Here is a 27,992-nt window from a genome sequence, read left to right as displayed (position 1 = left end):
TGGTTTTCTCTATCTCTCTAGCTCTCCTCTCTATGGCTATTCCTACTGGTATGGGTGTTTACTTTTACTGGTGCTGTTTTCCCCACCATATCCTCGCTCCCTATTTGGGGGCTGCTGACATTTGGGGCAAGGAAAACTGATGTAATGGTATCGGCTGCCTGTTTTTATACCCCTGACGACCTGACGTCAAGGAAGAAGTGACAGCATCCGACGCAGAAATACTCAGTCTCTGGTATTTGGGCCGACTGAGGGCTACCTGCAGGCAGATAACTCAAGTGTGATGACTGCAACAGTGAATACACTTGAGCATCTACATTTATGGTAAATGTGCACAACTGTACTTTTTTAGATTCATTCTAAAGGAGCAGACGTAGCACTGCCCTTCTTACCTCTAATCCTGGATTACCTAGCAGATCTACTCCACAGAGGCCTATCCTTCTCTTCCATTAAGATCCATGCCTCCGCCATCTCGGCTCATTACAACCCTGAGCCACTTCTCTTCTCTCACCCTCTCATCAAACAGTTCCTGAGAGGGGACAACAACTTAAGGCCAGCAAGGAGAGCCCCCACCACTGCTTGGGACCTTCATTTTGTGCTGGAAAAGATCACGCTACCCCCCCCCCCCCTTTGAGCTTGCAGCATCAGCAGAGTTAAAATTCCTCTCTTGGGAAAACAGCCTTGCTTCTGGCCATCACTTAAGCTAGAAGAGTGTCTGAGCTACAAGCACTTATGGCTGTGGAACCCTTCATTATTTTTCATGCTGACAGGGTCACCCTCAGGGCTAACCCTACTTTTATGCATAAAGTGGTGTCCAGTGTGGCTCTCAACCAATCTATCCATTTGCCAGTCTTCTTCCCTAATCCTCAAAATAAAGAGGAAAGGATCCTGCACTCTTTAGATGTGCACAGACAGCTCAGATTCTACCTTGGCAGGACTAAGCCCTTCAGGAAATCTGACCAGTTACTAGTCAGCTTTGCACCAGGGGCAGAGGGCAAGGCCATATCAAAACAAACCATCTCCAAATGCATAACACACTGTATCCATTTCTGTTACAAACACCATGGGAAACCACCCCCCTCTGGGAGTTGGAACACATTCCACTAGGGCAACTTCAACCTCTACAGCATTCCTCAGGGGAGTACCTACCAGGGACATTCTGGAAGCTGCTACCTGGAGTTCTGTTTACACCTTCACCAAGCATTACCACCTGCCTATCTTTTCCAAATCCAGGGTGGGTTTTGCAACAGCAGTCCTGCAGGGCATGCTAGCCAGCCCAAACTCTTCTTGACTGCCTCCACCCATTCCTCAGCTTTGGGAATCAACCCAAGTGTAATGACTGTAATAGTGAAATATGAAGAACATAGTACAGTTGTGTACACTTATCATAAATGTAGATATTCAAGTGTATTTGCTACTTGACTGACATTTAGATTTTTGCAACACTGGTCAGTGCTGCCTGCTTTCTTTGCTGGTGTCAAAGTCTTCTTCTGTGTGAGGGTAGCTGTCTCCACTGTTTGTTAATCTTTCCTTTGGCAGATGTAGTTACCTTGGCCTTAAGCTGGTGATTCTTCCTTGCTCCAGGCATTATTGTCCTCAGTACAGCTCTGGAAGTTAGACCATTTCTATCTTGACTCTTCCCTAGGACATAGCCTTCTGAACTTGTTCTGGTTTCATTCTCTTACTCCATCCATTCTGGTGGCTTGCTGCTTAAGATTCAGCCATATAAAAGTACCCTTCAAGGGGTCCATAGTGCTGGGTATAGGAGAAACATTAGAAACCAAACCACCAGTGACCAGAGTAGAGAAAACACCACAAGGAACAAACAACCCACTCTGCTGTTGCCTCAAAAAATCCACAGGCATGAAATGATCCAAAATATTGGTAAAAACACAGGTTTATTACTCCAACCAGTCAAAGCAGTAAAATAGCTTAAAATCTACACAGGATAAATAGAACACAACTGTAGTGTATCCAACACAGTTAAGCGCGTTCGTCCTGCTCTAGGACTTCTTCAGAACTGTGTTTGCTAAAACCCACTCCCTCTTTTATACTGACAATTAACTAATTAAGATTTGAATCATGTTAACCCTATAGAATCTGTTAAAAAGTGTGTAGTAAATTTTAATGTTTCTGTAAATGAAAGCAGTGTTGTTTACTGAACTAGGTTCTTTTCTGTTACAAAATAGTGGCCCTATGTTTCAATTCAGGTTTTATAGATACACTGTCGTTGATGCCTGGGGTTACCGTGGCAATAAGTCTCAATTGCCACCTCATTTCTGCCCTCTCCAAATTGTTTTTCCAATTACCCCCTCTTGGATCCAGAATACCAAATAAGAAAGAGTGATTGGGATTAATTTTAATATGCCTGTATATAGCATTATTTTCATCATGTTTTCTCACAGCATACAAATGCTCATAGATCCTCCTCCTAAAAATTATTTCGGTTTTACCTATGTAGAAATGCTGACATTCCTGACAAATAGCTATATATACCAGTCCTTTCATAATACGGGACCCTGTTGCTAATTTTATCTCCCTATCCCTTACTTCCAACCATACTGAGGTTCCCACTAAGATGTACCTACAATGTTCACAAGTTCCACATCTAGTTGTCCCTCTCACATTGTTCTTAGCATTAATGGGATGTTCCAGTAAAAATTTTAAATTGTAATTAGTTTTGAAAACAAATGTTGGTTCTTTTCCGACTGTATCTAATATTTCCTCGTTCCCTTTAAACAACACCCAATGTTTCTTGACAATATCCCTAATCTTACTACTTGTTTCTCCATAAGTCACCACCATGGATTGGATATAATCTTCCCTTGTATTAGTTTCATTCTCCTTCACTAAATAGGATCCCAACAGGGGTTTATACCTACTAACCCACTCGCTAATACCTTGCTCACAAATGGGTAGTACAAATTCTAACGGGTAACCTCTTTCAGAAAGAAATGTTATTAGTGTGCCCATTTCTCTCTTTACTATATCAATGTTAGAACACATTCTTGCTACCTGGACCATATGACACTTTACTATGTTTCTTTTTGTATATAGCGGGTAACTACTTTTAAATTCTAAATAATCATTTGAAAAAGTGGGTTTTCTATAAATCTGAGATTCAAATTTCTTTGTTTTCATAATTCTTATTAAGTAAAACATCAAGATAAATTGATACTGTCATTATTAGAAGTACCAGTAAATTTAAAATATTCGCTTAAATTATTTATATATATTCCATAAATTCTTCATGTTTATCTTCCACCTTCCATAAAATAAAAATATAGTTTAGGTAACGCAAGTAGTGAATCCAAAACATAGAAAAAGAAGTGTTAAAAATGTATAACCTCTCCCACCCATACATTACAAGATTCACAAACAAGGGTGCGCAGCTAATGCCCATGGCTATACCATTGACCTGACGATAATATTCTCCTTCAAAAGTGAAATAATTATTTTTTAAGATGATTTCCATTAGTGTCATAATAAAGTTCACCATAGTATTACTTAATGATGTTTTTTTCACTAATACTTCATAAAAAAGCTCTAAACCAGTTTTGTGAGGTATCGAGGTGAACAAGTCAACGACGTCCACAGTAGAGAAACTCAAACTCACTGAAAATGTATCCTGTTTGATTCTGCCCAAAAAGTCCCAAGAGTCCCTTAACACATGTTCTATAGGGACCAGGGACTCCCTTACTATTCTGTCCACAAAAACCCTTAAAAAGTAGGTAGAACTGTTCTGACAAGTTATAATCAAACTGTATGGGGGATCCCTGATATCCTTGTAGAATTTCGGTATCCCAAACACAACTGGAATAGTAGGGTTTTGATTCACCAGAAAACCGTATACATCTTCGTTTATGACACCTTGCAATAGTGGATCTTCTAACATCATCTGGATTCTCCTATGGGAAATATTTATTTCATTTTTAGAAACACTTTGGTATTTCTCTTCCTGCTGTAACATGGAAAAAATGTTGTTATAATCTTCCTTATTGGTTATAGCCATCCCTCCCCCCTTGTCTGGTTTCATGCACCTCAGTTGGTCATTACTTCTTAATTCCTTCAGTAAACAGCTGTCTTCCCTATGTAAATTAAATTTACTAGGCTTAAATTCATTGAAATACTCAAAAATCTCCTGTGAACAAACTTTATCAAAAGTTCCTATTAAGGGGTGGAGTGGCGGGTTAAAACAACTTTTTCTTCGGAGCCATTCCTTCTCCCCAGCCATGTTGTTGTCCTTAAACATGTATTTTAGGTTCATTTTCCTTGTAAAAAGTTTTAATTCAGTTAACACAGAGGTGACATCTTTTTTAGAGGGAACAAATTTAATACCTTTCATTAGTAAGGTGAAAATATTCTTATCAATATTAATACCAGCGTAATTAAAAATATTAAAACCCTGGTAAGACAGCAGCAACCCATCAAAAGAGCTTAGAATGTCTACTTTCCTGCCCCACTTCATTATAGGTTCATAGGTTCATACTAGGCTATATGCCCTAGGGCATTTATCAGCCTAGCCAGAGTGTGTTTGGCTTTCGCCACCCTTTAAAATGGGTTTAACTGTGCCCTTTTTAGGTTAGTTTACTGTGCCTCTGTCTAGTAGTGACACAGAAGTGATCCTGGGGTGAACCTATGATCTCCCATCCACTCGTCAAGATTCCTCTTGAAGAGAGTCAGTGAGGGGCTCTGCCTGATATGGACTGGGATTCTGTTCCAGAGTGCTGGGAGCCTCTGGGTTACAAATCTGTCTCTCCAGCATGTTCTATTAATTTCTTTGTTAAGGTTCAAGTCCTTTGAGCGCGTAGCTCTAGTGGATTTGGATTTTTTGAGGTGGAGCATGTCCATTAATTCTGGGTTGGACATGGCTTTATAAGTCAGGCACAGATCGCCTCTAAGTAGGCGGTATGCAACTGAGTAGAGCTGGAGTTTCTTTAACCGAGCAGCATATGTCATCTGTTTGAGACCCTTGATCCTCTTGGTGAGGTACTTTTGGGGTCTTTCCAGTTGCTGCAGGTGTCGGGTAAGGTACATCCCAAATGGGGCATTGTATTCAATTGTTGGCCGGATGAGTGATGAGTAAAGGGGCACAATGACCTCCCTTGATCTAGATGTAAATCCTTTCATGATAAGGTGGGCTATATAGAAGGTCTTTCTAACCACTTTGGCAACGTGGTTGTCAAAGGAGAGATTACTATCAACTTGGGTTCCCAGGTCCCTAATTACTTCCTCCGTACTTAATGGATTACCGCCTATGTGGTAATTTATGGGCACTTTGTTGTTCCCAAAGGGGATGACTGTACACTTATTGGCGTTTAGCTTTAGGCCATGGCTTTGGCACCAGTTATCCATCTCTGTGAGACCCTTTTGGAGGATGCTTGTGTCAGCTGGAGAGTTGATTATGGCACCCAGTTTGCAGTCATCTGCCAACTTGGTCAGCCATAGTCCTCCCATGTTGGCCTGTACTTCAGAAAAATATATACCGAACAAGAGCGGTATCAGGACTGAGCCCTGTGGGACGCCACTTGTAACTGGTTTAGAGTCTGACATGGCTCCTGCAATTCTGACCATGTGGGTTCTGTCCTTGAGCCAGTTTGCAACCCATCTTATGACATAGGGGTTGATATTTAAGCTGGAGAGCTTATTTATGATGCCAGAGTGGGGTATGGTGTCGAAGGTTTTTGCGAGGTCCCAGGTAGGCTGTGTGGACTACGTTCCCTTCATCTATGGCCTTGGTGACTGTTTTGAAGAAATCGACCAGGTTCAAGAGGCAGGATCTGCCCTTAACAAAGCCGAATTGTGTAGGATCTAGCGTTTGTAGGTCCCCAATGACTTTGTTTATGAGTTCCATGATGATCTGCTTCATAGCTTTGCAGACCAGGCTAGTCAGGCTTATGGGGCAATAGTTACCAGGGTCCGTTGAGGCATCACCTTTGTGGAGTGGGACCACTGTTGCTGTACTCCATTCCTTGGGCACAAATCCTGTAGTAAGGCTGAGATTGAACAGTAACCTAATATGAGGTTCTAGCACTTCTTGGAGCTCATGTAGGACGCAGCCCGGGACACCGTCAGATTTAAGTATATTTTACTGCTATTACCTGTGCGACTGTCTATACTTGGCGAAAAGCGAGTTTAATCTGCTCTTTTGCTTGTTTTTGCTAATTTCATACCTGCACTTTTAAAAGTTTGTCTTTTGTTTGAATTTAACTGTTGAGGCTGCTCACTCAAGTGCGCTAGCCTGTGTTAAGTATTTACTGTGCATTTTCTGCTGTTTGTCTTATAAAAAAAGAAAAAAACAAATAAAATCCTTGTTTCCCGCCTTTCCTGACCTAGAATAGTCCCTAATACAGGCATTGCTGTATTCTGGATTTTAGAATAGTTCCTGTGTTGCCCATTTCCTTACTTGGATAGAAGGAAACTTCTTTGTTCACCAGTGGGAGTGGGGAACTTTGAGCAGCCTGTCTGTCCCTGGAGGAGTGATCTCGGTACAAGAATCTTGTAGTTTATTGGCCGTTTTGGGCTAATTTCTAGCTCTTTTAAGTCCCCTGTATAAAAACCCGCTTTGGCGCAGTTTTTTGCCTGTTCCAACTCAGCAACAGCTCCTCGTGGTCCTGCAGAGTGGTGCTAGCAGCAGAGAGACGAAAAGAGTGACTGCTACCAAGATTTAAGTATATTTTACTGCTGTTACCTGTGCGACTGTCTATTCTCACTGAAAAGCGAGTTTAATCTGCTCTTTTGCCTGTTTTAAGCTTGTTTTTGCTAATTTCATACCTGCACTTTTAAAAGTTTGTCTTTTGTTTGAATTTAACTGTTGAGGCTGCTCACTCAAGTGCGCTAGCCTGTGTTAAGTATTTACTGTGCATTTTCTGCTGTTTGTCTTGTAAAAAAAGAAAAAACAAAAAAATATCCTCGTTTCCCACCTTTCCTGACCTAGAATAGTCCTAATACAGGCATTGCTGTATTCTGGACTTTAGAATAGTTCCTGTGTTGCCCATTTCCTTACTTGGATAGAAGGAAGCTTCTTTGTTTCACCAGTGGGAGTGGGGACCTTTGAGCAGCCTATCTGTCCCTGGAGGAGTGATCTCAGCACAAGAATCTTGTAGTTTATTGGTGGTTTTGGGCTAATTTCTAGCTCTTTAAAAACCCGCTTTGGCACGATTTTGCGCATCAGGCAGCGCTGTTCAATCGGGCTTAAACCATTCTCGGCTCCACAAAGTCTACTCTTCACTTTTTCCCTTAGATCTGCTCTCTCTCAAGTAAGGACCCTATTTTCAACCTAAAACCCAGCACTTGCTCATACAAGCAATTATATAAGTTAGCACTAATAAACTAAAAGCACTACTTCCTCATATACTCCCTTGGAGTACTCATCCCTTTTGGTCCTTTTTGGTCAATTATAAAGGAGTTATTTATACTATACTGGCATATCCAAAGGTCAGTTGCTGGTTTCCTCTCCAGTCGAGCTGGTGAATTTGGGAATCCTGAGGCAATGTTACAACTGCCTCATGTACACAGACAACCCTCTCCTCCTCCCAACAAGTACTGATATATGCGAGAGATGCAACCATATAGCCAAACTAGAGGCAAAGCTCTCTCAACGCAGTACTGGCTGAACCAGTCAGGAGGAGAAGGTAACCACACACACCACAAATCCAATCGCACATAGACCTACCACATCAGCAAACCAAACACATAAACACACTAAAACATACTCAGAGGCTCTAAATACAAATCTGCCTAAGCAGCAGAAACCTCCAAAGCAGACATCCAAGCAACCTCTACCCCCAAAACAAAACAAGTGTAACACATACTTCACAAAGTCAGTGTGCCAAACAGTCACAGCCCTTAAGGCCAAACAACACACTTGTAATAGGTGACTCTGTTGTCAGACACACTGACGTCCCACTCACCAGGCTGAACAAGGAGAAGGTCACGGTGAGCTGCCTGTCGGGCGCCAGGATCCGCCACATAACACAAGCACTCAGGTCACTCCAAAGCAAGTACAAATTTGACTCATTGTCCATGCTGGTGTGAATGACCTGAGATGTACCTCTCTGGACTACATGAAAAGAGGCATAGAGGAGCTCTCTGATCATGTAGCCCTGGCAGGTATGACCCTGACCTTGAATAGCATCTTACCCTCACCAAGAATGATGCCACAGTATAAAGAAAAAATGATCAATTTTAACAATTGGCTAAAGTTTTGGTGTCATTCAAAGGGGATCCAGGGTCTGTCAGCCTGGGATGACATGCTCGACAAACCACATTGCTTCGCTAGGGACGGCTTGCACCTGTCACCTCTGGGCTTTTGGATACTGGCAAAGGCTCTTGCCACCCCCATAGTGACTTTTTTAGGCAAGGCCCAAAAGACAAACCCACCTCCATAGACAACACAAGGAAAAATAAACTAAGGGTAATGCTACTCAACGCCAGAAGTCTAAACCTCAAAATGCAAGATCTCGAAGCTCTCCTCAGTATGGAGAATATCGATGTCTGTGCAGCAACAGAGACCTGGTTCAAGGCTCCCGAGAGCACCCCAGCACTACCAGGTTATACCTCATACCATGATTTTCGGCCCCAAAACTCGGACCGAACCACAAAAGGAGAGGAGTATCCATATTCATCAAGGATACCCACACCTCCAGGTTAGTGGCACTGCACGAAGCATCGGAAACCATCCATGTGCAACTAACAGTGGGCAAAACTGCCTTTCAGTTTGTAGCCTGCTACAGACCACCATCCCAAACTCAGGAACCTCACTCGGCTTTCCTGAGAACACTGGAGAATATGAAGGTCTCTCCAAACACCTTTATATTGGGTGACTTCAACTACCCAAACATAGACTAGGAGCACTACTCAAGCCCCAACACCCTAGCCCAAAGGTTCCTAGAATTTATAAACTCAAATGCTGTGGAACAACAGGTCACCACTCCCACAAGAGGGGAAACCATACTGGACCTGATCATCACAAACATGGGGACTCTATGCTCCACACCAGAGGTACACCCCTCATTGGTAAGATCGGACCACAGATTAATCTCTCTGGACATCCACATCCTGACCCCACCACCAGCCCAGAAAATCACAGTGAAAAACTCCTCAAAAGCTAATTTCACACCTCAAAACCGAGGTGAAATCATTCAAAGCCCCCGGGCCAGTGGAAACTATGGCCCAAACTGCAGAATCCTTTATAAACACATTCAGGAATGCATGGATCATACAATCCCAAATAAAACCAAGACCCAATCCTCCAAAGGCAGGCGTCTTGTCTGGTGGACCCCAGCCATAAACAAGCTATACAACAAAAGGAGGAAGCTACTGCAGGATAGAGCAAAATCCCTTAAAAAGAAAGCATCACTGATCAGTACTAGCAAAAAACTACGGTCCCTCATAAAATCATCCAAGGCCAGCTTCGAGAGAAAAATTGCACAAGACACTAAAGATAACCACAAGGTCTTCTTTAATTATGTTATGAACCTGGGTGGCAACTCCCAGATATGTTCGGAGTTAGTCCAAAAATGACGAAAAATACACTGAACCCACAGACATTGCCAACATCCTGGCGGACAGGTTCAGTGCAAACTTCTCCCCCCCTTCCCCCCCAAAAGAGCAAATATCTATCCCAGCAGAGAGTTGTCCCCCTGGCATCTCAGATGCTCAGGTTACAAGTGTTACTTGTAGCTGTTCTTCCTCCACTTGTTCTGCGGCAGGAAACCTTTCCCCCTGGTATGACCCTGAGGTAAAAAACCTTCATGGTTCCTATAGTTGTTTCTTTTATTTTGTAACCTCTCAGATCTTCTTAAGGGTGGGTATTCTTGATCATATACACTTTCCATTACACTTTCTGTCTGAGGATTGCCCTGCCTGTTATCAAACATTTTAGCCCTTGAAACATTGTCTCCTTCATAACTTTCACCAAAGTAAGATTTTGGGAAGGGGTAAGCTGTTTGATTTCTATACTCATTCGCATCCCTAAATAACAAGAGGTGGAAAAAGGTTGTGAAGCCAAAACCACAAATCCAAAAAAATTATTGTGTCAGCGCACAAGGGTGAAAGTCCATAAAATATTTATTAAGTAGATTCCGCAAGCGCTTTCACCCTAGCTCAATTGTAGGGCTTTTTCAAGTGTAAAAACAATATTACTATTCAGTCAACCATCTTTAAATAACTTCATTTGAAAAAAGGAGCCGTTCTGACTTAATTTAAAGTAAAAACACACGTTTAAAATTGTCAAGTTAAAAAACAAAGACAATCCCACATTGTCACAACAAGAAAACAAAATTCAAACTAAATAAATGTCCAAACAAAATTTTGAAAGAATAATGCACAATAAAAGTTACAACTAGAAAGAAGTGCCATGGGCTTAAGGTGATTTTAAATTGTTCAAAAAATCAACAAAAACACTCATTAAGTACAGTCCACTTGTAGTGTTACTAAGTCTCTCAGTATTTATTTTTACAGGTCTTCCGCTTTTTTAATTAGGTAAGGCTGAATAGAAATATATTCGTTTAGTCCTGGGGGGGTGGGTGGCATTCAGTCTTATTTGCCAATAGGTCTCCCTACAGCATAGCCAATTCTCCAAGTCTCCCCCTTTAGGGTCAATAGGTACTTGTTCAAGAATCCCAAAACGAAAGCCTGTGTGTTTAGGCTCAATTTGTAAATGCTTACTTAATGCATTATTAATATTTCCTTTTTTAATATTGCACAAATGTTCATAAATTTGTTTGTTCAATGCCCTCTCTGATTTCCCTACCTAGAAACTTGAACAGTCTCTACACAGAGCTAAGTACACAATACCTTTAGTATAACAATTACCCTTCTTTAAGTAAATCCTACTATTACCATAGTTTTTTAAGGTGATGGGTACTTCATCCAAAATGTACTTACAGTACCCACACCTACCACACCTACTTGTTCCCTTGTCTGAAATAATTGTACGTCTATAGTTGTTACTTTCAAAGACCTTTTTCAAATTTGTTCCTGTTTTAAAAACAAAGTTAGGTTTGTCACCTACTTTGTGTACTAAGTCCTTATTATGTTTTAACATCTTCCAGTTTCTCTGAATAAGATCCTTGACTTCCCTTGTTGTATTAATGTGTTGAAGAATCAAGGCCCTTTTGAAAGCTTGTTCACCAAACACTTCGTCACCTGTTGTAGTTTCCAATGGTTTCCCCAAAATAGGGGGGTACCTAGTTGCACGACCTTTTATAATTTCTTCCGACACTTCCTTTATTAACCAATTAGGATAACCCCTTGAACTAAAAAGGTCAGAAATAAAACCAATTTCTACTACAAAATCACTCCATTCTGATGTCACCCTGGCCGCTCTAACCATTTGGCCCTTAACTATACTCCTTTTTTGTTTCCAAGGGTGGTGACTTGTGTAGGGAAGATAAGAGTTGCTGAAAGTATTCTTTCTGTAAATTCTTGATTTCAATCCCCCATTGATTTTATCTAACCTCATGTCCAAGTAATCAATCCCACCCTGGTCAAATTTAAATGTAAATTTCAAGAATTCAGTGGTAGAATTTAAAAACTCAACAAAATCTACAATAGTGTTCACAGGTCCTTCCCAAATGATGAACATATCATCCAGGAAACGTCAATACAATTTAATGTTGTTACAAAAGTCAGAAGGAAGCAAGTACTGTAGCTCCCATTGTAAAAGAACAAGGCTCCTGATGATGATTCACCCACAACACTGTGTTGTTGGCTCCCTTTGACCTCAGAGTCCTGTGCCTTCGGGTGTTGTAGTTTCTCAACAGCTTCCTGCAGTTGAGTTACTTTGTTTGTCAATGTGAGGACAAGCTGAAAAATATTATTGTCCCCAAGAACTCCGTTCTCAGCGTTGGTTAAGTTATTTGATCCATCAAAAGCATTGTTCTCTTCGAACACAGAAGGCATACCAATATCACTCATTTTCCTGCCCAGCCAAAAAGGAAAATTCCTGGTGTTTCAACTTTTTGAAAAATCCGTTGAGTCTGGCAACACGTACCACTGGTAAAATAAAACTGTAGAAACCAAACCACCAGTGACCAGAGTGGAGAAAACACCACAAGGAACAAACAACCCACTCTGTGCTGTTGCCTCAAAAAAATCCACGGGCATGAAATGATCCAAAATATTGGTAAAAACATAGGTTTATTACTCCAACCAGTCAAAGCAGTAAAATAGCTTAAAAACCATACAGGATAAATAGAACATACCTGTAGTGTATCCAACACAGTCAAGCGCTTTCGTCCTGCTCTAGGACTTCTTCAGAACTGTGTTTGCTAAAACCCACTCCCTCTTTTATACTAACAATTAACTAATTAAGATTTGAATCATGTTAACCCTATAGAATCTGTTAAAAAGTGTGTAGTAAATTTTAAAGTTTCTGTAAATGAAAGCAGTGTTGTTTACTGAACTAGGTTATTTTTTGTTACAAAACAGTGGCCCTCTGTTTTAATTCAGGTTTTATAGATACATTGTCGTTGATGCCTGGGGTTACCGTGGCATTAAGTCTCAATTGCCACCTCATTTCTGCCCTCTCCAAGTTGTTTTTCCAATTACCCCCTCTCGGATTACTACCAGTAACCTCCAGAATACCAAATAAGAAAGAGTGATTGGGATTATTTTTAATATGCCTGTATATAGCATTATTTTCATCATGTTTTCTCACAGCATACAAATGCTCATAGATCCTCCTCCTAAAAGTTCTTTTGGTTTTACCTTTTCTTGTAATGCATGGGTGGGAGAGGTTATACTTTTTTAACACCTCTTTTTCTATGTTTTGGATTCACTACTTGCGTTACCCGGACGATATTTTTATTTTATGGAAGGTGGGAGATAAACATGAAGAATTTATGGAATATATAAATAATTTAAGCGAATATTTAAAATTTACTGGTACTTCTAATAATGACAGTATCGATTATCTTGATGTTTTACTTAATAAGAATTATGAAAACAAGAAATTTGAATCTCAAATTTATAGAAAACCCACTTTTTCAAATGATTATTTAGAATTTAAAAGTAATTACCCGCTATATACAAAAAGAAACATAGTAAAGTGTCATATGGTCCAGGTAGCAAGAATGTGTTCTAACATTGATATAGTAAAGAGAGAAATGGGCACACTAATAACATTTCTTTCTGAAAGAGGTTACCCGTTAGAATTTGTACTACCCATTTGTGAGCAAGTTATTAGCGAGTGGGTTAGTAGGTATAAACCCCTGTTGGGATCCTATTTAGTGAAGGAGAATGAAACTAATACAAGGGAAGATTATATCTAATCCATGGTGGTGACTTATGGAGAAACAAGTAGTAAGATTAGGGATATTGTCAAGAAAAATTGGGTGTTGTTTAAAGGGAACGAGGAAATATTAGATACAGTCGGAAAAGAACCAACATTTGTTTTCAAAACTAATTACAATTTAAATTTTTTACTGGAACATCCCATTAATGCTAAAAACAATGTGAGAGGGACAGCTAGATGTGGAACTTGTGAACATTGTAGGTACATCTTAGTGGGAACCTCAGTATGGTTGGAAGTAAGGGATAGGGAGATAAAATTAGCAACAGGTTCCCGTATTATGAAAGGACTGGTATATATAGCTATTTCTCAGGAATGTCAGCATTTCTACATAGGTAAAACCGAAATAATTTTAGGAGGAGGATCTATGAGCATTTGTATGCTGTGAGAAAACACGATGAAAATAATGCTATATACAGGCATATTAAAATTAATCCCAATCACTCTTTCTTATTTGGTATTCTGGAGGTTACTGGTAGTAATCCAAGAGGGGGTAATTGGAAAAACAATTTGGAGAGGGCAGAAATGAGGTGGCAATTGAGATTTATTGCCACAGTAACCCCAGGCATCAACGACAATGTATCTATAAAACCTGAATTGAAACATAGGGCCACTATTTTGTAACAGAAAAGAACCTAGTTCAGTAAACAACACTGCTTTCATTTACAGAAACATTAAAATTTACTACACACATTTTAACAGATTCTATAGGGTTAACATGATTCAAATCTTAATTAGTTAATTGTCAGTATAAAAGAGGGAGTGGGTTTTAGCAAACACAGTTCTGAAGAAGTCTTAGAGCAGGACAAAAGCTCTTGACTGTGTTGGATACACTACAGTTGTGTTCTATTTATCCTGTATAGATTTTAAGCTATTTTACTGCTTTGACTGGTTGGAGTAATAAACCTGTGTTTTTACCAATATTTTGGATCATTTCATGCCCGTGGATTTTGTTGAGGCAACTGCACAGAGTGGGTTGTTTATTCCTTGTGGTGTTTTCTCCACTCTGGTCACTGGTGGTTTGGTTTCTACAGTTTTATTTTACCAGTGGTACGTGTTACCAGACTCAATGGATTTTTCAAAAAGTTGAAACACCAGGAATTTTCCTTTTTGGCTGGGCAGGAAAATGAGTGATATTGGTATGCCTTCTGTGTTCAAAGAGAACAATGCTTTTGATGGATTAAATAACTTAACCAACGCTGAGAACGGACTTCTTGGGGACAATAATATTTTTTAGCTTGTCCTCACATTGACAAACAAAGTAACTCAACTGCAGGAAGCTGTTGAGAAACTACAACACCCGAAGGCACAGGACTCTGAGGTCAAAGGGAGCCGAGAAGACAGTGTTGTGGGTGAATCGTCATCAGGAGCGACAAATCGAGGCTCTAGGGGAAACATGACGATGTTAACAACTGCCACGACCGGTTCTATTCCTTGTGGACAGAAACCAACTTCAGAGACTGTGGGGCATAATGTAAATAGATTCCAGGACTGGTTCAGTAGTGACTTTGGGTTGTTTGACGTTTGCACAGAAGACGTGGAGGAGAACATGGACAAAAAACTCAATGATTTAGAACAATCGCTTTGTAAGGTATGTAACTTACAATGTGATAATGCATATTTAGCAGAATGCATTAAAAACCGCAAAGTACCTAAGGGATTAAGGGTTTATAAATTCCCTAATGGACTTAAAAGGGGACAGAAAGAATGTGATGAATTATGTGAAATGTTTGACCGTCATGGGTTCGAACTCATGGAATTTATTATTAAGTTAAACAATAATAAGGTCAAAGAAATGCTTGTTGATATTGAGAAATGTAATGAAGCTATTTTAAATGATGTTCATTTTAACAATGTTTCTGTGAAATATAATATGGTTTTTGACAAAGTTGAGGAACAAGTAGAAATTAATATAGAAAGGAAAAAAAGAAAGTTAGCTAGGGATGAGAATGAGTATAGAAATCAAACAGCTTACCCCTTCCCAAAATCTTACTTTGGTGAAAGTTATAAAGGAGACAATGTTTCAAGGGCTGAAATGTTCGATAACAGGCAGGGCAATCCTCAGACAGAAAGTGTAATGGAAAGTGTGTATGATCAAGAATACCCACCCTTAAGAAGATCCGAGAGGTTACAAAATAAAAGAAACAACTATAGGAACCATGAAGGTTTTTTTACCTCTGGGTCCTACCAGGGAGAAAGGTTTCCTGCCACAGAACAAGTATAGGAAGAACAGCTACAAGTAACACTTAATGAAGTGGGGCAGGAAGTAGACATTTACAGCTCTTTTGATGGGTTGCTGCTGTCTTACCAGGGTTTTAATATTTTTAATTACGCTGGTATTAATATTGATAAGAATATTTTCACCTTACTAATGAAAGGTATTAAATTTGTTCCCTAAGCTCTGTGTTAACTGAATTAAAACTTTTTACAAGGAAAATGAACCTAAAATACATGTTTAAGGACAACAACACGGCTAGGGAGAAGGAATGGCTCCGAAGAAAAAGTTGTTTTAACCCGCCACTCCACCCCTTAATAGGAACTTTTGATAAAGTTTGTTCACAGGAGATTTTTGAGTATTTCAATGAATTTAAGCCTAGTAAATTTAATTTACATAGGGAAGAGAGCTGTTTACTGAGGGAATTAAGAAGTAATGACCAACTGAGGTTCATGAAACCAGACAAGGGGGAAGGGATGGCTATAACCAATAAGGACGATTATAACAACAAGATTTTTTCCATGTTACAGCAGGAAGAGAAATACCAAAGTGTTTCTAAAAATGAAATAAATATTTCCCATAGGAGAATCCAGATGATGTTAGAAGATGCACTATTGCAAGGTGTCATAAACGAAGATGTTTACGGTTTTCTGGTGAATGAAAACCCTACTATTCCAGTTGTGTTTGGGATACCGAAGGTCCACAAGGACATCAGGGATCCCCCATACAGGTTGATTATAACTTGTCAGAACAGTCCTACCTACTCTTTAGGGTTTTTTGTGGACAGAATAGTAAGGGAGTCCCTGGTCCCTATAGAACATGTGTTAAGGGACTCTTGGGACTTTTTGCGCAGAATCAAACAGGATACATTTTCAGTGAGTTTGAGTTTCTCTACTGTGGATGTGGTTGACTTGTTCACCTCGATACCTCACGAAACTGGTTTAGAGCTTTTTTATGAAGTATTAGTGGAAAAAACATCATTAAGTAATACTATGCTGAACTTTATTATGACACTAATGGAAATCATCTTAAAAAATAATTATTTCACTTTTGAAGGAGAATATTATGTCAGGTCAATGGTATAGCCATGGGCATTAGTTGCGCACCCTTGTTTGCGAATCTTGTAATGTATGGGTGGGAGATGTTATACATTTTTAACACCACTCTTTTTCTATGTTTTGGATTCACTACTTGCGTTACCTGGATGATATTTTTATTTTATGGAAGGTGGGAGATAAACATGAAGAATTTATGGAATATATAAATAATTTAAGCAAATATTTTAAATTTACTGGTACTTCTAATAATGACAGTATCAATTTATCTTGATGTTTTACTTAATAAGAATTATGAAAACAAAGAAATTTGAAACTCAAATTTATAGAAAACCCACTTTTTCAAATGATTATTTAGAATTTAAAAGTAGTTACCCGCTATATACAAAAAGAAACATGGTAAAGTGTCATATGGTCCGGGTAGCAAGAATGTGTTCTAACATTGATATAGTAAAGAGAGAAATGGGCACACTAATAACATTTCTTTCTGAAAGAGGTTACCCGTTAGAATTTGTACTACCCATTTGTGAGCAAGTTATTAGCGAGTGGGGTAGTAGGTAAAACCCCTGCTGGGATCCTATTTAGTGAAGGAGAATGAAACTAATACAAGGGAAGATTATATCTAATCCATGGTGGTGACTTATGGAGAAACAAGTAGTAAGATTAGGGATATTGTCAAGAAAAATTGGGTGTTGTTTAAAGGGAACGAGGAAATATTAGATACAGTCGGAAAAGAACCAACATTTGTTTTCAAAACTAATTACAATTTAAAATTTTTACTGGAACATCCCATTAATGCTAAGAACAATGTGAGAGGGACAGCTAGATGTGGAACTTGTGAACATTGTTGGGTACATCTTAGTGGGATCCTCAGTATGGTTGGAAGTAAGGGATAGGGATATAAAATTAGCAACAGGGTCCTGTATTACGTAAGGACTGGTGTATATATAACTATTTGTCAGGAATGTCAGCATTTCTACATAGGTAAAGCCGAAAGAACTTTTAGGAGGAGGATCTATGAGCATTTGTATGCTGTGAGAAAACATGATGAAAATAATGCTATGTACATGCATATTAAAAATAATCCCAATCACTCTTTCTTATTTGGTATTCTGGAGGTTACTGGTAGTAATCCGAGAGGGCGTAATTGGAAAAACAACTTGGAGAGGGCAGAAATGAGGTGGCAATTGAGACTTAATGCCACGGTAACCCCAGGCATCAACAACAATGTATCTATAAAACCTGAATTGAAATATAGGGCCACTATTTTGTAACAGAAAAGAACCTAGTTCAGTAAACAACACTGCTTTCATTTACAGAAACATTAAAATGTACTACACTCTTTTTAACAGATTCTATAGGGTTAACATGATTCAAATCTTAATTAGTTAATTGTCAGTATAAAAGAGGGAGTGGGTTTTAGCAAACACAGTTCTGAAGAAGTCCTAGAGCAGGACGAAAGCGCTTGACTATGTTGGATATACTACAGTTGTGTTCTATTTATCCTGTATGGTTTTTAAGCTATTTTACTGATTTGACTGGTTGAAGTAATAAACCTGTATTTTTACCAATATTTTGGATCATTTCATGCCTGTGGATTTTTTTGAGGCAACAGCACAGAGTGGGTTGTTTGTTCCTTATAGTAGAAACATTGCTATTGTATCAATTGCTCTTCACTGCATTCTTCTTGATGAGTTAGATGTACTTTTCCACCATCTCCATCTGGGTGAGTAGTCCCACTAGCTAGCCTCAGCTGTTGGAAGTTCAGTATAAGTCAGGCAAGTATATAACTTATTTGCATTGCGGTGCCAAATTGTTATCGTTATTTCTTGATTTTCATAAATGTGGTTGCTATTAACTAAGTTGGAAGACAGGCTAGTGCGTGAGGTGAGTACATTTATGTAATTGTGGTATAAAAATCACAGTTTGCATTGGTAGTGAAGTGCATCTGTCACCAAGCATAGAAAAAACAGGGAAATAGGTAACAAATGTGGATTGCAGGTAGGATGAAACCAACAATAGTTAAGAACATACCTGTTGTTTATGGTGAGTACCTCATGTATCTGTACTTTGTCCTTTTAACTTTTTTTTTTCAACAGAATGAAGAAAAGAATTATCAAAATTCTAAAGTCAGTAATGCCTGTCAAGAAGGAAAATCTTCCTTTTCTAAATTAAGTGCTGGAGAAGAAACATTCAATAACTCCGGAATCTCTGTTGCAACAATTAGCAAAGTGGATATAGATATTCAACCCATAGCTGAAAGCGAGAACTCTAAAAGAGATGATCCAGTGCTGGGTGAGCCAGTGAGACCCAAAGGAGCGTCTAGTAAGGAACATCTCAGGCGGCAACCACAGAAACCTCTACCTCAAAATGGCACAAAGCCAGTGACTAAAGCTCTAGTCTACCAGATTTCTGCAGGGCTTGATGACAAGGAAGACACAATGCAACTCCTGCAACCTGTCATTAGTGGAGGAGAATCAGAATTGCAGGTGAGGATCTAGTAATGTAATGGGACTGGTTTGTTTAACTCCAAAGTTTTGTTCCAGAATTATCTAAAAATCTCAAATGTTTGCTGTAAGGGAGCAGAAGACACAATACAGTAGAGTGGAATGGATCTTAATATCAGCATTCACATGTTAGTGAGAAGAAGGGCTGCATAGTGTGTCTGGTTAAGGTTTTGTTGTTTTATAGTTCCATGTGGAGGTTCAGTACTGACTTTTGGTTACAACCTGTGTGGAGTTTTCATATTTTATCCATGTTCTTGTGTGTTTTCTTTGGCTGTTTCAGTTTTCTGTCATTTCCCCAAACCATGCCAATTTAACAGTCTTCTCTAAAATGTCCATATTTATCACATATACCTTTGAATTTTGGCCTGTTTTGTGGCTAAATGGTGTCAAAGAAATCAGTTTATTTGCCTAGTTGGCAAAATAAATTAAAAATAATGCCTGTATTGTTCAGCTGTGCATTTCTTTGTTACTTCATATTGAGCTTGCATGATATCCACAGGCAATCTGTATGAAGTGTTGCAAAGGCTGTGGTACCTAACTTCAGAAGGGAGTGGTAACCCGTCTCCTTAATCATTGTCAGTGACTCAACAGGTAGCAGACTTGTCTTTGGTGTTAGAAGATCTGAATGCTCTAAGTTCTATTCCCACCATAGGTTACTAGATTAATTTTGTACTGCTTACCATTAGAGAGTGATGCACTTCTTAGTATGCCATCCTTCGGATGAGATGTTAAATGGAGGTTCTGTCAGCTTGAGTTAGTGATTGGTCAGGTGGATTGAAAGCATCCTACAACACATATAAAAAAAAACTAGGGGAAGTTCCCCAGTACCCTGTCCAAATCTTCCCCGAAAAGAGACTATTAGCTTAGCGGGACTAACCTTGTCAACAAAAGACACATAGATTAAAAAATAAATAAAATAGCAGCCCAAGGAAGTTATTCTAAAGATTTTCTTTTTCGTGTTCAAATATGAAGCTTATTTCATTTCAAGCCATTTTGACAGTCCATATATTCCACATGTATAGTGCACTTGTAAAATGTACTAATGACTGGCGTCTTGAGGATTAGGTTTTACAGATTACAGATATAAATTATTTCCTGTCCAATCATTCAGTGTTACAAAGTTAAGCATTTTAAACATTTTATATAAATTGTCATCATTCTTACTGTTGATTAGATTTTTTTTGGCACCAGTTCATTCTGTGACCCACAGTAGCTCCGTTAAACTCACCCCCACTTCTGATATCCTCGAATACTGATTACCAAGGAGCCAGCAAATGACATCCTTTCTTAACAGTGTACCTGTTTCCTACATTGTAACCTACTTATTATTTTTCCTGCCCCCCCCCTATTGTCCTCCCCACTCTTACTTATCTGTGTTTTATTCTAGGCCAGTTTCAGTTTGTCCAGGACCAGTGGTGGTCCCACTTGCTCTGAAGCTTTTTGCAGGTATTCCTTGTGTATACCATCTTAAGTTCCATTTCCTCTGTGCCATCATCCTCTTTATTTTTTCCTGTTTTGGTGTCTCCCTTGTTTTCCAATTCCTTGTAACTTCTTTCTTGGCTGAATTCAATAAAAGTGATACCAAGTCTTTAACATGACTAGTTGTTTCTTATCCCACCAACTCAATAACATCATTTACTTAGTTAAAATAACCTCATCTCCCTGTACCTGTTTTTATACATTTTTGTAATTGTTTAAAGCTATTCAGTTCTTCCCAGTTCCATAAAATGTGTTCTCATGTCTCCATTTCTACTGTGGTACATCTCCAGCAAATTCCGTCTGCCTCTGGAAACTTATACCTGATGCTGTTAGGTGTATAAAAATACTTGTGGAAACACATCCACCCAAAAAAAAATCTAAATTTTTAATACCTTTGTAGCCTGTCTGGGATTCAAGCATATCTCTTCCCATTCCTGGTGCATGTTTTCTTTGCCACATATGTTTTCCCACCCTCTTTTTAAACCTGTTTTCATTCCTACCTTAAGATTTACTCAGCCTCTGTATGCCCTATGTATTAGAGAATTTTCCCTTAGATCTAATTTGTGTTCTGTTATATATTCCACTGTTACTGGTATCTTCTGTTCAGTTCTGTAAGTCTTCAGGTGTTTCTTCCCTTCAAATACCAATTCTGTGTAGGACAATTCTTCCCTCTCTCACCCATCCCAAGTGTTTCCATCTGATATTGTCAGTTTTTCATTTCATCCTCACATATGGGGTCGGATTCAGAATGGCCGTCAGTAAGCTCATGTCAACCAAAAAGCTCTTGAATACCTCCCCTTACCCATAACGCACCTCCCCCTGTTACTTCAGGTCTTGTTAAGCTTCCAAATTTTTCTAGGATTCTCCTTCTCTGTCTTTAACAGAAGTGTATTTCTGTCCCCTTTTTGGTGCATCTAAATCTTTCCTTTACAGTAACCATTTTATATTGGGTTACTTCTCCCTTCTGTTCCCTCCCTTATACCCTATCAGTATCTTCATAACTATCGCTAGTAGCTCCCTTCCCTTCTTATACCCTAATACTTTTTAAAAAAAAAAAATCTAATTGTCTCCTCATAGTGTGTGCGTGTGATAAGTTGGTACCTTTGTGCTCCCGGCCTTCTCTACTTCATCATGACCAAGAAACAAGACAAGCCCTTGGGCTTCAAAAAGTGTACCAAGTGCAGTCACAAGACGCCTTACAGTGACTCACACTCTCTTTGTGTTTATTGCTTGGGTCCACTTCATCTTCAGAAAGACTGTGCGATACATCACTCCTTCAACCACCAGCCCTGGTTGAACAGAAGAATAAACTTATCCTTAGAGGTTTTTTGCCTTCTGCCTTTAGCAAGGCCATTTCTGGTGTCTCCCCTAAATCTACAGTTAAACATAGGTCGGCTCAGTCAAACCCAGCTTCTTCTGCCTCTAAGTCTGGAGATAGATGGAAGAAGAGACCTTCCTCGGCTCCCTCTGATCCCTTGGAGCTGAGATCAAGGTTTTCTAAAACTTCAATTTCCATGACATGTTTGGGACCTTCAGCTCCAAGTGAGTCATCCTCAGAAACAGCTTCTTTGGCACCAAGCCTCTCTAACCCAGGTAGGTTGGAGCTGTTGCGCTCAAATCCAATATCCAGTCCTTTCAAACCAATACCTTCACTGCCAAGGACGCTGTACTCCCCTTCGGTGGATCCAGCGCAGTTGAGAGTCCTGTTTCCCTTCCTTACCAGACCAGGGTCTCCATCGGCTTCATCTTCCTGTTCTACAAGGAGCCTTACAGAAGAAGATGTGGAACCGATGGTACAGAAGATTTTGTGGGCACAGAGAATTACTGAGTCCCCCACGGCCTCAACCCCAATGATCTTAGAAGTGTCCAAGCCATCCACCACCCCCCCGTTTGGTTCATCCTTCAACTTCGACTCAAGTTTCAGAGCTCTCGGATCTGATTCGCCCAGCGACTGTTCAGATCCGAAGATCTCTTTTTTCATTGGATCAGACAATTACTCTTGAGTTCTTCTGCCTTCTCTTGAGCCAGAGACGTCCCAGAGCTGTAGCAAACCTGGTGGAACTCGAGTGCGGTCGACACCCAGACCTTCTGAGCAGTCTGTGCATCTCTGAGCTTCTGCTCAGGTGAGCTCAGTGCAGGCTTCATCCCCGAGCAGGCTGTCTTTGGGGCTGGAGTGTCCTCTTTCCACAGGCATGCTTGTTGGAGATGGACTCCCTTCCTGCTCAGAAGCTGTCGGCTTTTGGGGCTCTGCAGAGGGCCATAGCTGCCTCTGTAACTGTGAAGTCACCTCCTCCCTCAGATCCTCAGTCCCATCCCCCTGCGCACCTCTTCTGCCCAAAACATTCCACAGGCACAGTGGGAGCAAAAGCCATAGGATAACCATCGGGTTACCCCTGCTTCTTCTGCTACCTTCCCGGGAGTGTCCCACTGAGGCGGTCCCTTGATAGAAGACCTGTAAGAGGAAGCATCTGGACTCCACTGAGGAGTCAGCCAAAGAAGACACTGACTTCGAGGAGGGAGAAGAATCACCATATTCACCTCCTGAAGATGTCTCCTTTGGTGACATCTTGGAGATTTTAAAACAGAGAGGTGGCTGGCAGTCGAGTAATCCTTCTCCTTTGGTTCCCAACCATCTACCTCCTGGGTCACTCCACCCACTGATGAGCTCATAGAATTGATCTCTTAGAGGGCGTGGGAGACCCTAGACTCCATTGAGCCAACTCTTCAGAGACCAAGTAACATTATTGCAGCTCCGGTAGACAAAGCTTTTTGGACAAAAGGTGTTGCAATAGATGCCATGGTGGTGGTGGCAGCTACAAAGAAGGAACTATTGGAAGAAAGTTCCACTACCCATCCCCCGAGTAAAGATTCCAGAATGATGGATAGATGCAGGAAATGAGTATTTGCTTCAGCGCCCTTTGCATTGCAATCAGCGAATTACCTTTCCCACTTTACTAGATAACAAAGGGATCTGATCAACGAGTTATCAGATACCCTTGAAGGAGCCATAGCTGAGGGAATTTGGGAGAAAGTAGCTTCCCACCTGGCAACCCTACATTCTATAGCTAACTCTTCATTGAGGCTTATCAGTTATACAGCTGAGGGAATGAGTAGAGTGGTGGGTTTCAGCATATTGATGAGAAGGCATGGCATACCTGGATGCACCTCTGCGACTTTGCTGAGCCTTCTGAGCCTTCTTTTGTCAATGCTCCATTTGATGGAATGTCCCTTTTTGGCCCCAAGGTTAAAGATATGCTGTGCAGGTGTGAGAAGTAGGGTAAGACGCTTTCTGCCATAAGAGGGGGTGGCAAAATGAGGTTCAAAAACTCACAGGAGTCTTACCAAGACACGTGGAGTTTCCCCAGAGGCAGAGGGGGAACAAGTTAGGATGACATCACCCGCATGGGAGAGGAGGCCTGTAAATCCAAGGGTCTAGAGAAACATTCTTTGAGAGACCCTACCAGCACTCCTGAACGGAGGCCGATTGTCCACCTCTGGTGGCAATCTGGGATCGACTGTCCCTGCACTGGACAGCCTGGCTAAAAGTAACAAACAATTTGTGGGTGCAGAGGATAATATCCAGAGGATATCTGATTCCGTTCTCCCAAGATCCCCCTTCGAACAGAAAAATCCCAGATGTTTTACCCAGTTAGAGGGATCAAGCAATTATTCAAATAGTGCTGGACAGAAGAGTCATCCAAAAGGTCCCCCCAGACCAAAGAGGATTTGGAACTTACTCAAGGTTCTTTTTAATTCCAAAGAAAACAGGGGACTGGAGACCAATTCTGGATCTCAGGAGGTTAAACAAATCTGTTCGACATCACAAGTTTTGAAAGGTTACAGTACAGTCCATAATTCCTTTCTTGGGACAGGACAATTGGTTGTGCTCCACAGACCTTCAGGATGCGTACTACCACATAAAAATGGACAGGCAGTCTAGAACGTGTTTGCACTTCTGGCTGGGAGCCAGTCACTTCCAGTTCAGAGCACTGCCCTTTGGTCTCAGCATAGCCCCCAAGGTGTTCACCAAGTGCATGGCAGTGGTAACAGCTCACTTGGGACAACAAGGATTTGGGCGTTTCCCTACTTGGAGAACTGGCTCCTTTCCACCCCCACTAGGCATCTACTTATTCAAGCAAGGGATTTGATTATCCAAATCTGTACAGATCTAGGCGCAACAATGAATTATTAAAAATCTCACTTGGAACCTGTTCAAGGTCTAGAATTCATAAGAGCAATTTTGGACACAAAACAGATGATTGCAAGACTACCACAATCCAGAGTACTGACGATCAGATTCCAGACACTGATGTTACTTCGAAACAGGAGGATTAACCACCTGTCATGTCTTATGAGCTTTAGGATCAGTGGCAACCAATGAAGTCGTGGTACCGCTGGCAAGATACTAATAAGAATACTGCAGTGGCTTCTGGCAGCACAGTGGTCAGTTACCCATCAACCAGTATCTTATCCTATAATCATTACGGACACCTGCAGGACAGCTCTATCATGGTGGATTCATTCTGATCAGATAACACTAGGTCAATCGTTTCTTCCCCCTTAACCTCAGGCCATGATGACCACGGACGCTTCCTAGTTAGATTGGGGGGCGACATTATTTGGGGAAATCCTGGGCATCTGGTCTGCCAATGAGACCAATTTACACATAAACATCCTAGAGATGAGGCTAGTGCTTCTAGTGTTGCAGGCATTTCAGGTTGATCTTCCTCTGGGGACAGTGGAGATTCAAAACGTCAACATGTCGGTGGTCTGGTACATAAGCAAGGATTAACCAGATCATACCCCCTGTGTCAAGAAGCATTCAGAGTATGGAAGTGGGCGATTTCATCCACCAACTTTCTTATAGCAATGCACATTCTGGGAAAGTACAATGTAATTGCGGACCAGTTGAGCAGATCTGCTATCATGTCTCACGAGTGGTCCCTCAACCAGGAAGTAGTGGAGGAAATTTTCCGCAAATGTGGCCAGCTCTGCTGCGACCTCTTTGTATCCCCCATGAACGACAAATGCACCAGCTACTTTGCCCTGATCTCCCAACCGGGGAATCTACGAGGTATGTTTCATTCTCGATTGGCCTCCCGGTCTCCTGTATTCATTTCCACCAACCCTCTTGATTCCCAAATTCCTCCAGAAAGCAAAACAGGTTGAAGAGAACAGTAATCTTCATTGCTCCCTTCTGGCCTCGACAAATCTGGTTCATCTTTATTTGGCCTCACATTCGGGGAAAAAACATGGATTCTGGAACCTACTCCAGACCTTCTGTCACACCCGACAGGAGTGACTCATCCCAATCTGTCCAACCTCAAGATAACTGCGTGGTTCTTCCATTTCCATATATAACCAGACACCCTCCTCAGTATGCTGTATTTTGATATGATCCCATAAACAATCCACTCAAACGCTATGCAAGAGCAAATGGAGATTTCTAATCTGGTCACGACACCATGATTTAGACCCTTACAATTGCCCCTGTTCACTCCATTCTAGAATTCTTAGTTCATGTGTTTGAAAGTGGGGCTGCATCTTCTACTATTAAAGTACAATTGGCAGCTATCTCTGTTTTTCATGTTGGAGATGGTAATTTTTCTTTAATCTCACACAAGCTTTGCAAAACCTTCTTGAAGGAAATTTTGTTGCTAAGGCCACCACACAAAGATACTTTCCCTCCTTGGGACCTTTATTTGGTACTACGTCTTATTGTTCAACCCCCCCTATGAATCTGCAGCATCATGTGACATTTTTTGTCTTGGAAAACCATTTTCCTAGTAGCAATCACTTTGGCTAGAAGAGTATTGGCAATTCAGGCCTTATCCTTTTTGCCTCCATACCTGATTTTTCATAAAGACAGAGTTATTTTGCGTACTTAACCCTTCATTCTTGCCTAAAGTTGTTTCTGAGACTAATATTAGTCAGACAATTAATTTGTCTGTCTTCTTCCCCAGTCTCACTAATAAAGCAGAATATGAACTGCATTTATTGGACATTTGTAGGCAAATATGCTTTTATCTATACAGAAGAAAATAATTTAGAAAGGCAGATCAGTTGTTCATTTCTTTTTCTTGTTCCAGAAAGGCATGACCAGTATCCAGGGTGACTCTGGCAAAATGGTTATCTGACTGCATTACATGTATCTACCACAAACAAGGAGTAGCTCTCCCAAAACTAGTTCGGGCTCATACAACCAGAACAATGACAATTTCAGTGTTTTTTCAGAGTAATGCTTCTATGGGTGAAATTTGTGCAGCAGCCACTTGGACAAATCATCATAACTTTATCACTCATAAATTGGATTTGTTCTCCAGGGATAGGTACACCTTTGGTTTTATGGTTCTGAGGAATATTCTTCTATGAGTCCACCTGGGATGCAGGATGAAATGAAGAACTGACAATATCAGATAAAGAAAAAATGTACTTACAATAACGTTCCATTTCTATTGTCGATTTTTCATTTCTCCTCACAATCTCTCCCTCCAAGCCCCCTGTCTTGGTTTTCTGGTAAAACAGGAAGCATGATTTATGCCAACTTTTTTTCTTCTCCATACCCCAGAAATGGTCTCCTTACAATCCTCTTGTATACGAGTTTTCTTTGTACCTTTCTTTCCCGGAGGTAATACTAGCAAACAATATCTGAGGTAATAGGGGGAGGTGCATTATGAGTAAGGGGGGGGGGGTATCCAAGAGATTTTTGGTTGCCACGAGCTTAGTAATGGCAGAGTCTGATCAGAAGGTTCAGATCCGAACCCATATATGAGAAGAAATGAAAAATGGACAATTTAGAATGAAAAATGGACAATTTAGATGGAATGTTATGCTAAGTACATAACATCTTTTTTGCATCTTCCCAGGCTATTATGTTGTCATCTGACCATATTTGTTCCCAAAATCTCTACTCTAGATTTTTATTTTTCCATATTTTTGTTGCAGACCCCCTGGTATGTCATTTCTCCTGTGTAAATTGTAACATATAGGGAGTAGTCTTTCTTTCCATTCAGAAATTCCTTTTTTCTTTATTCCATCTAATATAAAGCTTTTCACAAAATTGTGAATGTATCATTCCCTAGGTTCTCTCTCTAGTGCTGTACATGTCTCTGTCATGTCCAAAGTTTTCCTTGTTTCTTCCTGTTTTAACCATAGTCCTTTCCATTCAGTTAATTATGAACTATTCTTTATCTTTACACTGTTTTACTTGTATTCTGCTTTCAACTGCATACTAAAAATTGAAAAGAGACCACAGCTGTGTCTCTTGTGAGTCAGACAGAAATTAGAAGAGGTCAACTAAGGAGTCACACACAAGTTACAACAGGTCAACTAAGGTTAATCATCTGTGAACTGAGGGGGTGGAGCTAGGAACTAAACCTAATATTTAAGGGGTTAAATAAAACATTTCAGAACTTTCCTGGAAAGGCTCACCCAGATTCTGC

General features: G+C 40.3%; 1 protein-coding gene across 1 annotated transcript in view; it reads left to right on the top strand.

The window, feature by feature from the left end:
• The window catches only part of NEK4 (NIMA related kinase 4), a 1,767,660-nt gene that overhangs the window by 728,441 nt on the left and 1,011,227 nt on the right, over positions 1-27,992 (top strand). The window contains exon 7 of the mRNA XM_044078881.1: positions 18,664-19,053. Coding sequence (XP_043934816.1) covers positions 18,664-19,053 — 390 coding nt within the window. The remainder of the gene's footprint in view (positions 1-18,663; positions 19,054-27,992) is intronic.

Source organism: Protopterus annectens, chromosome 7.part1, assembly GCF_019279795.1.
Source record: "Protopterus annectens isolate FY-2018-M chromosome 7.part1, PAN1.0, whole genome shotgun sequence".
NCBI classification, from domain to species: Eukaryota; Metazoa; Chordata; order Ceratodontiformes; family Protopteridae; genus Protopterus; species Protopterus annectens.
The sequence above is the reverse complement of the archived record's forward strand: the minus strand, read 5'-3'. Positions and strand labels throughout refer to the sequence as shown.